We start from the raw sequence: 13,692 nt of genomic DNA, 5'->3' as shown, positions 1-13,692 counted from the left end.
GGGGCATGGATCTTTTCTGACACCCAAGCCATTTTCAGTTTTGCTTCAAAATTGGAGAGTTTGTTGTTGCCTTATTGATTTCTGATCATTTTCCACGTTGGATAACATCGAGAGAACATAAGTACGGTGTCATTGTGAGGAGCAGATACTTGGAGAGATGCCTGCCGTTGAAATACCAAAGCAAACCGCTTCAACATAAACACGAGACAGTCGTTATTCATTGATTAAATTCATTTACATCTGATTTCCTGACTTATTTATGTGTGTATAGGTGTGAGTGTGTCGGATGTGAACACGGGAGGCAGCAGGAAGTCTCTTCTATGCTTGGGGATACCAACCTGAGAGGAAACCCCTCCTCCGCCTGCCTCCCACACATCCACCTACACAGTGGAAACTTCTGTCTGAAAAACACACACACACACACGCACGCACAGTGTTTAATGACGAGTGACACATGAAGAGGCATCACATCATCTTGCAGACATAGTGGAAATTATGTTCTGATGAGGAAATAGCAGCAGGAAACAAGATGGAGGGGATGTTTTTGGATTTACCTTCTACCTGTCCCTCAGCCAGTGTGACACACTCAGTTAAAGCAGTAAACTTCTGGATACCCTATCCCATCTTTGTGTTCGCAACTGGTTGATTGTTGACCAGGACGCAAGACTGTTGCTCCATCAGTTTTAACAGTTCTTCAGGTGTCGCTTACCCAAAATGACCAATCTTACCCCTCTTAAACACTCACAAATTTTAATGCAGCAAGATGTAGTTGGTCATGTTTAGGCCTTATCAATTTGAGGGAAATGGTTACCTGCTTGTTATCAAGCAGCGTGCTCGCATCCTCTGGATAGGCAGCTCAGCCATTTAATCTGAGGCTGCATACGTGTCTACTGCCCCCTAACGGCCAAAACCACCCACCACACCCAGCCATGCCTCCACAGATGCGAGATTCAAGCAGGAACATTCTGACGGACTGTTAGCATTCCCATCAGATGAAGATTTTTACCTTTGTGTGGGCCAACAGAATAAGAAGTGTTTTATTGGGGAGTAGAGCTAAATTTAATATGAACAAACTACGTCTTCGGTGTCTGCTGACGTCACACAAATGCTGTCATTAATGGCTTCAACCATGTTCCCGAAACAGAACTCGGAGAAAATTATAAAGAAAACCCCTACCTTTTGATTGAAACATGGCGCATATTATGGTTGGATGAATGTTTCTTTAATGAAAAACTTTAAATTCCCACACTTCAAAGCAAAGTGAGAGGAATGTGTGGGATGGTAACGTTCAGATGTAGGTTGAATGTTCACTGCTTTAATTTCTGAGTATTTACCCTCAGAAACACATGCCACTGCTCTCCCCAGAGGTGTGCAGGCCAAATGAAGTTTTCAGCTCATGTAATATGAGGGGCAGTTGATAATTCACATTATCAAACTCAAGGTGACAAAATAACAAAATGATTTTTTTTAATTGATTGAACCCAAACATTTCAAACAAATGCACTTAATTTTTTTAGTTCACATAATTTTGTCATCACAACTTTATCCATAAAAATCCCTACATCAAACGTACAGTTAGGAATGAGTGACAGTCAGTGTGCGGTAGTCACTGTTCTTTTACATTGTCATGATACACAATTCAGAACATTCTTTGACTCGGAGTTCAGTTGAAACATGGCTTACGACCAATGTATGCTAACACTTCCTATCCACTGCCATTCATTGTGCTAAGCTAACTAGCGGTCAGCTTCTGACTGTGGTTCTCAGCTTCCTAGTGCAGCACAGAGAAGAGGAGGCTATCTATCTTCTTGTGTTGCTCTGAGTAGTATGGCAAATAATCACCCCCCCCCCCCCCAAAAAAGAGTGTTCTTTTAAAAAAAAGTTACCTTAAAAATGATGCCAGGAGAACTTTAGAATAGAGTTTAGATTTAGAATAAATCACACTCACTCCCTTCTCGATGTTAATGGTAACCTGCGTGCACATTGTGACATCGGTGACATGATCCCCCCCTCCCGAAAAAAAGCAAATTACCAACAAACAATTTCTCTAAAAGTCACATTATTACTTCTTTGAAGGAGGCACAGGTTCTGGCAGCTTTGGTTCTTGTAATTGCTTGAGTCCAAAACAAAACAACAACAAAAAAACAGTAGCACATCAAAATAGCACCTCCTCTTAACAGTTTGTGAACCCACAGACCGGCGGTGGCGAGATGTGCTTCAGTGCAAATGGTGGAGCAGCAGCTTGGTGCAGCACGTCATATGATGCCCTGCTGAGCTGTAACAGCGGCGTGACCGGGACACGAAACTGCAGCTGAGCTCAACTTGAGCCTCCAACAGCGTCTGGCTAGAACAGCAGCTGCTAGAATGACTGCGCTCAATATGAAGGAAGCACCACTGAGGTAGAAGGTTGCCACATAATTTCCTGTCCTGTCAACTAACCAACCTGAGGACAGAGAAACAGAAAATGTGTTAAAGCGGACTGGAAGCAATCCAGGTGCTCGAAAACAATTTCAACTCAAGAATCAAGAGGAAAAGATGGTATCTCTCCAGGACCCAAACTTGTAATGTCAACAGCTACAAATGATTGATAGAAGTACATCCCAGACATATTAACATTTGCTGAGCGTAATGTGAAGATTCTCACCACCTCACAACAGACTTGCACTGTAAACTTGCTCTTAAATCAAATCACCCATTGCCAAGTACCAGCCTATCTGCCTCCAAACTTTGTATTTGTATTTCAACTCAAAACGTGATGTCTTGAGGTAACAGAGAAGTTTTCCCTCCCTTTTCTTTAAAATCTAAAAGTATTGAATTCATGAATTCTTACCTCCTATTGGTGGGCTGACCAGGTAAGGGATGGCGTGCAGGAAGTAGACAACACCCAGGGCAGAGGTCAGGTAGGAAGAGCCGACCACATCGGAGGTCACCACTGGGATGAGGGCAACATACGCCCCATCAAAATAACCGTAGAGTACAGAAAACACAGCCAGGAGGGGGAATGAGTGAAGGAGTGGAATGAACATACAACAGAGGCCTTCCATGCCTATCGCTGCCATGTAGCTTAGCATCCGATAGCTCCTCAGACACCTTGAATGAAGGAAATCTATCATCAGCACCAAAACAAATGTGTGCTATGTCTTTCAAACACACCACACTCTTGCCTTACTTACTTCCTGTCCGTGACCCATCCAAAGGTGATGTTACCGACAATGCCGCTGATTCCAAATATGGACATGAGGAAGGCAGCTTGCTTATGCTCCACCCCCATACTGACTGCGTAAGGAACCATGTAAACCACTGGTGCACTGCAGCCATATGCCAGAAACAGGAAGGACACCGACAGAATCAGGAAGTCGGGTAATTCAAGAAAGCCAAACTGCTCTCTAGACTTGAGGCAAAAACATTGACCTCTGGATGATGTTTTTGTGTTTATTAAAGGTTCTGGGAGAGAGTTGATGCTTTTATCCCAGTCAGAAGCATCTGTTGGTTTTGTTTGAGTGAGTCTTGAATCATTTATCTCTGTATCCACAAGTTTCGCCGCCATGTTGTTTGAGTTCATCTCCTCAACTGTGCTGCCATTGGTGAGCTTAGAGTCTGGGGGTTCCATCTCCCCTAGCATTGCTGCTGTTAGCTTGTTGCTAATCAAAAAGCACTCAGCAATCTTAAAATCATTCAACCTGGGATCAGGCAGGCTTGATAGCAAAATATTCCTCTGACCAAATTTGTCATCGTCAAGTTCACAGTTCTTGAGAGCTCCATTGGCGATGAGAAGTCCTTGAGTGTAGTTTAACTTGTTGATTTCCAGCTGCTTTAGCTCCACTTGACTGCAGTCAGAAACTTCTTGTTCAGTTTCTTTGGATTCTAGCGCTGTTGTCATGCAATCTGTCTCCAGTTTTGCCATATTGTTCTCCCACATCCTTCAGAGAGTAGTACAGAACAACAGAAAAACACTGTAATTCATCAAATTAATTGAATTTGGTACATTTTTGTGCTGAAAGGAACAGTTCAATATTTTGAAAATAATGCATCAAGCTGAGGGAATGACAAGTTGCCTCCTAAGTGCATTTCATTGTTGATGGTAAATGTAGTCAATTGATGCATTAAGAGATGTATACTATGAAATTGCAGAGTGAGTGTATATTTGTTTAAAGGATAGCACCAAAGCAAGGAAGGACTCACCTTTCACCTCTGATTGGTTCCAGAGGCCTCATCAGAGCCCCACAAACACACAAGTTGGACACAAATCCTCCCAGGATGAGCATAGCTCCTCTCCAGGAATAATGCTCTATGAGAAATTGAACTGCCGGAGCCAGGATGAAGGTTCCAATGCCACTACCTGGAAACGAGGGGAAATTGGTTGGAATGGAATGAGGCAATGAGAGAAGAATGACCGAGCAGATGGGAGAAGATAAGATGTCCCTACCAGACAGGGCGATGCCATAGGCCAGAGCTTTCCTCTCATTGAAGTACCTCCCTACCATGGCTATGGACGGGGTGTAGCTAAGAGCAAAGCCCAGACCTGTAAAGGATGGATAAAAGGGTTTGGAGTTAGGAGCCAGCAGAGGGTGGTAGCAAGCTAGCTGTGCGGGCGACTGTTTCAGTCTGCATTCTCAAAGTTTCCCCTCACTAGGTTGAACAATAACCAAGCAAGCTAGTTATCAAGTAGCCATGTAGTAAAGGACATGAACCGGATCGTAACATAAGGCAATTCTGTTGGGATATTTAGGTGAGTAGTTGTAAAGATATAAAACAAATATGAGGCTCTCAAAGTAGTTATGACTGCCTGCAAATGTAGACAGCGTCACTGGCCAGAGTGCCACTCCTGTATCAGCATGCATTCAGGTTCCAGACGGAAAATCATTTTCTCAAAGTTAGAAAGACCCAGAGAGTTGTTTTTTTTTTTAAACACAGATGTTCCAAAGACTCCTTTGAACATCTCAGTGAGAAGTTCTGCATATTAACCCCAACCTTCCCCCCCTGCAACTCTAGTCAAGGTAGCTAGCTTCCATCTTTGGTTTGATGTGGCGTGTAAGTACTTGCTTCTGTGGAGGTGTTCAGAGAATTTGTGAACTCTGATTCTATCCTCCGTCCATCCATCCATTTTCTCTACCGCTTATTTAAGGGCCGCGGGGGAGGGGGTTCAGCCTACCCCAGCTGACATTGGGTGAGAGGTGGGGTTCACCCTGGATGGGTCACCAGTCTGTTGCAGGGCCATCAGGAGCAATTAGGGGTTCAGTAACTTGCTAAACGATACTTGGACATGGTCACAGAGGGAAGTGAGGATTGAACCAGCGACCTTTCAGTTGCTGGACAGCCACGCTACCTCTGAGCTACGCCGACCCTTACTCTGATTCTAGGAACATCTTAATATAACCCAGTTCAAGAACATCAGAAACCGTGTACCTGTCATGATCCCCAAGAAGATGTAGAGGTGTTCCAGACTGGAGGCAAAGGAGCTGAGGATCAGACCAGCAGAGGACAACAGGCCGCCCAGCATCACTGTAGCTCTGCACGAGAGATGGTTTCCAAGGAAGCCACCCAGAGGAGCTGAAACAAAGAATGCAATTATTTTCAGTGATTGATGAAAACTACATCCAGGCAAACCACATCAAGATCTTACTTGACTTGAGATAAATGTAGATAAAATGTCTTTGATTGCACCTGCCTCACTATTTGCTGTACCACCTGATTTTCACCCACATATAAAATATCTGGTGAACTGCCTGCAGATACGAGTGCAGATGGCCCTACCACAAAGCATGGTGGTGGAATCGATGAGACTGTGGATCCAGGCGGTGGTGGAATAGTCCTTCTCAAAGTGCAGCTGCAACTCCACGAAGAACACGGAAACACATCTGGATCGAGAGAGGAAGAGAGGCTGGATTTACTGCATGTTCATGTCATATTGATTGAAATGTCGATTTGAAGACTTTGGCATGATTTCTTTTACAGCAGCTTAAAAAAGAATCTATAACACTCATATCCAGCTGCATATGTTTATTCTGGCACTCAATGAAACACAGTTAAAAATAAAATCTTTCTATTGTACTGGTGCTATATGCAGCCCCCTGAAACAAGCGGTTTTTAGCTCAGGTCTGTTTAAGAACTCTTTGTGGTGATTGGCCAAGTTACAGAAAAATGCAAGAAGTAAAATTCAGGGCTGTCCATTAGTTTTGGAGTTGTTTTGTTATTGTTTTTTTTTACCGGAGCTCTTGTCAAGCACTGCTGTGACACTATGATGACCTCATCCAACCTCACTTCAATTAACACGAAATGCCCCTTTAAAGACCTTCCCAGAGATGGGCTGAATGAACCAAAAGATTTAACACAGCAGAGAAGCAGCCTCCCCTCAAAATCACCTCAAATGTTATTCAATCACTGAATGCGTTCATGCCTCAAAAATTCTAAAAGCAGTGATGATGTGCAAGGTTATCTTTATAACCAAACAGTGTAATTATAAATCGGCAAAAATCCCAAAACCTTGGTAAAAATCAGACTGGCTTTTGTTCAAGGAGGAACCCACAGTGATGCTAACTGGCCGACCAAAGCACCTCATACTTGTGGAATTCTGTTCTAGAAGTTACTAATGAGAGGAGAAGAGAGGATGATAATGCAGATGGAACACTGTGTATATCTGATATGAGACACCTCTTCATCCAGACCTGCAGACTCTTCCTCAAGTCAAACAGACCTGCTAGGAAAGGTGAGGGTGAATAAGTGCAGCATTTACAATCACATCTGGCTTTCGAACCACCAGCTTTACGTCACGGTGACTGTGATTTTGATCTGATTAGGTTATCGTGCCCGGTCAGAGGTGGTAAAAGAGCAATAACTGAGGTGTTTATCAGTTTGTCTGTCATTCAAATCCACTCTTGTGTAAAAATTAGACTGCCCCGAACTTCTGACCCACTCTTTTATAACTTGTCCAGTACGTAACACCAGAGAACACAGCAAGACCTTGTGACATTCTGACAAAGGAAGGAAATTATTTCAGAAGCGCCAGATGTGAGGGGTCATGTATGGTCGTGTCTTCTGCTGCCTCCGGGATCTCTTCAAGCATGTAGTACTTATGAGCTGGTGAAGCAACAGGCTCATCTGCTCTCTAGCGGCTGTCTTGTGATTGAGTGTCAACGCCACACTGTTTCCTCTCAAACACATAAAGCCTTGAGGAGCTGTTGAACTCTACCTCACACCGCAACTCTTCCTTTAGGTCATTGATGTGGAGGTTCTCCTCACTGAAGGTGTTTTACGAACTGCTCTTCGGTCAAGCCGCATTTCGGAGGAACAGGGAGGAGGACACTCTTCTGTATGACTGTGAGATTTACATGGCAGTGGTGAGCTTGATGAGCTCGGAGAGATGTCCTTAGGCGATTGCTTGAACTTGAGACACGTTCATGTATGTGTAAGGGCGTGTTTCCACTGGCTCACTTCGGCTCCGGTCGATACGGCTCGGTACGGGTGCGTTTCCTCTAGCACTTGGTACCACGTCAGCGTGGGTGGACTCACCGGCCGAGAGTTCCCCGGCGTAATTTTTGTGCGACACAACAACAACGGACGCCATGGAGACAGTGTTATGCCTGTTGCTCGGTCAGTGGTTTTTGCATAAAGTAAAAGTAAGGGACGACAGAGCGCTCGACCAGTATTCCGCCAAGGCCAAGATGATACGACGTAGACGACGTAAACGTGTAAGTAACCCAATCAGCGCCCCGCTATGAGTTTACATCACATTTTAGTCCCTGCTCAGCTCGCTTGGAACCCCAGCGGAGCAGGGACTAAAATGGTAACTGTTAGTACCGTGTTGGGGCCAATGGAAACGGGGCCAAACCGACCTGACCCGACCCGAGCCGAGCCGAAGTGAGCCAGTGGAAACACGCCCTAAGAGTCCCACAGTATGGCTTTAGAGGTAATGAAATAAATCCTATTAATTTCTCAGGGAATTATAAGGCCTGAGAAAATAATCAATGGTCAGCTAACAGTTGAGTCGTGAAGACCGTGTGCTTGATGTGGAAGCATGGAAACATCTCAGCAGGATTTAAAAGTCTTAGTGGGGGGAAAAAAAAAGAAACTATTACAGCTGACACAGCTTTAGGAATGGAATCTTGCCAAGTAATAACTTCAAGGTGATCAACCCAAGAACACTGGAGCTTCTTAAGAAACCTATAGGGTACAGCTGAATACCATACAATATCTGTAATCCAGAAATATTAATCTCTTTGTACACAGGCGCAGTTTTTTGGAATTTAATATACCAGGAGAGTTCAGCTGTAAACCAGAATATGAAATTATAAATGAAACAATTCCCTGTTTTGCATTAAAATTAATGAGGTAAATAAAGGTGTTTTTTTTCCTCTCTTAATAAGCATATTAAACATTGAGGGAGTCAGTACTGTAACCATGGAATCATGGTTTCAACAGTAAGACAGAATGGTCTCATATCACAAGGTCCCAGACGGACATTCACCTGGTAACGGCTCGGATGCAAATGGTGGCGAGGAAGCAGCCGGCGACGATCATCCAACCCCAGCCGCCTTCTGGTGGTATCGTGACCTGGGACGCCCTTCTTCCTCCCTCATGCTTGGCCTCCTTGGTGACAGACATCTCTCAAGCAAATCAGTAGCGCAGTCTTGGGTTTTCAGTGGATATCAGAACTCCTGTTCTTCTGTCAAAACTGTAAGCAGTTTCTTTTGACTCCATAAAGATGTTGAGGGGCTGTTTTCTCTTTGCTCTGTCCTCCACCTCCTCAGGTACTGAGTAACACACAACAACAGGTTAAACTCATTTCAGGCCCATTCAGCTACTTTTGCAGTACGCACGACATGAAAATTGTTGTTTTATGATTTCAAACTAAAAGCCTGTGGAATGGTACAGTACCACCCCTTTCATCCACAATGGTCTTATTTCGAAACCGTGCCACCGAATGTAAGCTGCTATTGCTAATCATTTGTGGATTTGATCATAAACCCAAAGGACATTGTAATCACAGTACAAAGTCACACTGAGGACTATGATAATTATGTTTGACATGTGACATTAAAAAATATGAGAAGACATTTATGAGAGCAGAAGTGCACAAGGGGCACCCATACAGCCCTCTATCAGAAAATGACTGCCCTTGTATTTGGAGTTTCAGTCACATCAGAGTACCGAGACTGTGCCGCTCAAGGTTTTACAGTGACAGTAATTACGTCTCCGTCCTTCAGTTTTGGACCCTAGTGCTGCATTTGATACAGCTGATCATGATATACTGCGGACCAGACTGTGGGTCTCTGTGACACGGCCTTGAACTGCTCACAGACCATCAGAGCATCTCCCGACAATGCGTGGTGTCCGGTAAAGGTCGGTTCTTGGACCTGTGTCACTCGATGTCCACATGCTCCCATTGGCCAGCATCATTAAAAATTGAATTCAAAGTTTCTTCTCAAGTGACACCGAAGAATTAAAGTTCAATAGAATCCCTGAACTGCATTAAAAAAAAAAAAATCTAATGGATACCCCAAAAATATTCTCCAGCTGAAAAGGATTTCAGTGCAAATGGGAAGACTGGGCACATTTGAACAGTCTAGAGCTCCAGCTCGACAGCTCTGTGTTCCAGTAACTACACACATTAAGTATATTACAAAATTCTTTGTCTACCATCTCAAACTATTTATAATAATCTTTAGAAACTTTTTTTTTTTTTTTTTTTTAAACGTGAAAAAAACGAAAAACGTGAGCTTCAGCTTGAAAGAATTCCTTCAGTTTTGGTCCAGAATACTTGTCTGACCTCCTGAACCTGCATGAACCTTGTAGGACCAGGTCACCTGGTTGGGAATTACCGGCTGTTCCAAGGATTAAAACTAAATGGCAGCATGCTGGTTTTGCTTGCCATTAAGCTGCATGCATTTGGAACAAGTTTCCAGAAGATCTGACATGCAAAGCAGTGCAGCTGAGCATCTTCAAGTCTAACTGTAAATGTATTATTTTTTTTAGTTGTTTTTAACTAAATTTCAATTATTATTTGCAGATTTGCTTTTCGTTTCTCTAATTATTTAAATTCAGTGCGCTAAATGGAATAATTTTCAAGTTCTTATATACCATAAATGAAATGTCATCTAAACTAAAACTCATGGAAATATTCCGCTTTTCACACCAAAACCTCAACAAATAAAAGCGAGGCATGAAGTCGCCTTGTGATTTGTTGTTGGAGCTAACGATGCATGTGCTGCATCTGTGCTACATGATATTTCTCGTAGGATTGCTTCTGTCACTCATCTATTCCAGCGCCTAAAACAGCGCAGCAACACTGCAAAGACCGTCAAGTTGAACAACAGGTCTGCAGTTTGAGGAGTGAAGTTTGTGTTGACATCAAACAACAGCCCTGGCCAGTTGCTCCACACCCTTCCCTCCCACCCACTTATTTCCATCTCAAAAAGCATCCTTTCCTCACACCCCAGTGAGCAGAATTCACACTGTTCTCATTTTGAAACAGGGCAGCAAACAATTACAGGAGCAGATTTAAAGCGATGGCCCCGTATCTGCTTGCTGAGGAAAATATTTCATATTCAAAAATAACAAGAGATGAAGTCATTGCTGCTCCAAAGACCACAAAGCATTTGGCCGACATGTGTCTCAAGTGACAGAAACCTTTTGCAGATTGGAGGTTCAGCAATTTGCCCAGATGAGTTGAGAGTTTAACCTTGAAGTTATTTCATTCCCCAGCTGAGCAGGACCGATCACTGCACAATACTATCCCGCGCCTAATATTTTTTGTGTAAAAATTTTTTTTTTAAAAATCACTTCCAAGTTTGCGATACATTTCACTTTTTTTTTTTTAATTTCTGGTGGGTTTGTTTTTCTTGCATGCATGTAGATAAAATTCATGATCTAGTAATTAAACTGACAGCGTGACCCATGCCTCACTCATAAAAGTTACTGGTAAAGATTTCTGAGTGCATTTGGATTTCAAAGCTTTTTTTTTTTTTTTTTTAAGTCAGTTAAAGTTGATCAATGCACTTGTAAAGCACTAGCAGCCATGTGACATACTTGAGATTCGAATGTCTCACAGAGAGGCTCAACCAAATCAAGTCCACCACAGTGTCTGGGGAGCTGGTAGTGGTGCAGAGTACCTTCAGTGGTTTTTGCATTTGAGAATCACACCCTGAGGCCAAGCCCCATCCTGGTGGCTCATCCCTTTCAAACCAGAGGGCAGTGAAGCCATGAAACAGTTTCCATTTGAAAAGCCCTGGTCCTCTCACCAGCTGTGCAATGTTTGCATTTCAGCTACTTGGTCTGGTTTGCACCATTACAGAAACTCAATCAGTCATAAGCTCGAAAGAGTCAGACAAACAAGCGTGATGTGTGTAGATAAGAGGGGTTGGAAAGGGCAGTGACCTCAGCAACAAAACAGCAACCCCTTCCACTGGGATATAAGATAGTGAAACAACCACTGACAAACATTAAACGCATAAAAAGAGAATAAAAATGTAGGTACAGCTACTCTGGTGAATCCACACCCTGGCACAAGAAAAGGCCTTTCCAGGTCCTAAAGTCTGCATGTGGGTGAGTGAGGATTGACAGCATGAGTGCCCCAAAAGAGACTTTTCCTGCTGCTGCCAAGTAACCAGGCAATGAGCCATGAAAACTGCCCATTTTATACAAATGTTACTGTTAAGAAACTCCCATTCAAGGGCAAGACCTTTTCTTTTAAACCGTAGCATCTTGTTTTGCATTCATTCATGTTCTAGTCAAAACACGCTCTTTCAAAATCTTATATCAGTATCTTCATACACTACGTTCACTTCACATTTATTAAAAAAAAGTGGCCACAGTTGTTTCCATGATAAAGTTTTAGACTGTATATCATGTACATTTTTTATATTTCTGCAACCAGTTTGTGTTCACCTCATATTGTGTGTCGTTGCAATAATAAGTATTTTGATTTTTCATTTAAAACCCAATTCAATGAGTTAAAAGAGAATAAATCTTACAAACAGCTATAAACCATGAAGTGCCAGTGTAATACAAAGACAGAAAGACAGGAGCAGAGAGATGTCTAAGAAAGAAAGAAACATGTTAAAACAACACTTCATAACGCAGATAAAAACGCGAAGAAATTTGACTTACATCAGTTTCCAGCCTCACTGTGTCCAGCTTCAAGCAGAAGTATGAAAAAAGGCGACTTTAACTTCAAATAAATGAAGTTTTCCAGTTGCTGCTTCCCCTGCAAACACCCTGAAGGTGCTCTGCAACACAACCCAGTCAGCAAAGTATATGAGCTGAGGGGGAGAGAGGGGGGGGGGAGTGGGGGAGGAGGAGAAGTCCCTCAATTTTCCCACTAACTTCAACTGTGTCCATGGTAACTTATTGGCCCCCTTGTTCCCTTTATTTCGTAACATTTCCACAACGTTGACCTAAAGACCTTGCGCAGCCTGGTACTAAAGACAGACTTAATCTGAAATTTAATCGTTTTATTTCATGTGATAAAAATAAAGCTCCTGTAATAAAACTACAAAGATTTTAGTTTTTATAGAGCCTGACGTTCATGATATTATATCATAGATCAACTCCTGAACTAGGAGTCAAAATGCGGTCTCAATCGTGAAAAATTTGGAAGAAAAAAAAAAGTTTACAAACAGAATTTCAATCTCCATTTAGAGCAAATAATGGAATGACGCCTTCTTACATCAGTTAAATTCACACAAAAAACCTTTGTCAATATATTAATTTATTATTATTTATTAAAGCTTTTATTGCTCATGCTAACCTGAAACTACCTACCTTGATGAGGCTAACCAAAAACAGGCCACTCAAACTGAAGCTAAAACTAGCTACGTAGCTAAGGCCAACATAAAACTAGGAACTGAACTGTAGCAAACATAAAACTATTTTAACATTAAAATATCTAAAAAGCTAAAGCTAAAATAAAACGACCAACAGTTAAAACTAAGATAAAAAATCTACAGCTAAATCGTGAATAACACAAGCTGACCTACCAGATGCTACCATAAAACAACCAACCAAGCTAAAGGTCCTAAATATAGCTTCAGCTAATATAAAAAAAACAAAACTGCCTAGCTAAGGCTAAGCTAAAAATACCAACCAAACTAAAGGTAAGATTTAACTATAGCTTCAACTAACATTAAAAAAAACCTTCCTAGCTGAGGCTAAGCTTAAACTAGCAACCAAGCTAAGGGTAACATTTTACAATGACTTCAACAACCATTAAAATAACCTGAATAACTGAGGCTAAGCTACAACTAGCAAACAAGCTAAGGGTAACATTTTACAATGGCTTCAACAACCATTAAAATAACCTGAATAACTGAGACTAAGCTACAACTAGCAAACAAGCTAAGGGTAACATTTTACAATGGCTTCAACAACCATTAAAATAACCTGCGTAACTGAGGCTAAGCTACAACTAGCAAACAAGCTAAGGGTAACATTTTACAATGGCTTCAACAACCATTAAAATAACCTGAATAACTGAGGCTAAGCTACAATTAGCAAACAAGCTAAGGGTAACATTTTACAATGACTTCAACAACCATTTAAATAACCTGAATAACTGAGGCTAAGCTACAACTAGCAAACAAGCTAAGGGTAACATTTTACAATGGCTTCAACAACCATTAAAATAACCTGCGTAACTGAGGCTAAGCTACAACTAGCAAACTAGCTAAAGGTAACATTTTACAATGTTACAATGTT

The 13,692-nt window shown here is 42.1% G+C and overlaps 1 protein-coding gene across 2 annotated transcripts; it reads right to left on the bottom strand.

The window, feature by feature from the left end:
* Positions 1-1,904: 1,904 nt before the first annotated feature.
* On the bottom strand, positions 1,905-13,260 carry LOC147247260 (monocarboxylate transporter 12-B-like). Of its 2 annotated transcripts, none has more exons than XM_086180428.1 (10): positions 12,760-13,260; positions 12,106-12,224; positions 8,465-8,750; positions 5,755-5,858; positions 5,407-5,550; positions 4,427-4,522; positions 4,183-4,339; positions 3,174-3,920; positions 2,831-3,090; positions 1,905-2,443 (listed from the first exon to the last, which is right to left on the bottom strand). In XM_086180428.1, exons 3-10 carry the CDS (start codon positions 8,599-8,601, stop codon positions 2,256-2,258), a joined length of 1,833 nt encoding a protein of 610 aa, XP_086036554.1. In that variant the 5' UTR covers positions 8,602-8,750; positions 12,106-12,224; positions 12,760-13,260; the 3' UTR covers positions 1,905-2,255. The 2 variants fall into 2 exon arrangements, with proteins under 2 accessions (XP_086036554.1, XP_086036555.1); XM_086180429.1 differs by having other exon boundaries at positions 12,975-13,260.
* Positions 13,261-13,692: the final 432 nt, after the last annotated feature.

The sequence above is a fragment of the Aulostomus chinensis genome, chromosome 16 (assembly GCF_037954235.1).
Source record: "Aulostomus chinensis isolate RoL2024-O1b breed Wild chromosome 16, RoL_Achi_v1.0, whole genome shotgun sequence".
NCBI lineage: Eukaryota > Metazoa > Chordata > Actinopteri > Syngnathiformes > Aulostomidae > Aulostomus > Aulostomus chinensis.
This window is presented reverse-complemented; position numbering and strand designations above follow the sequence as displayed.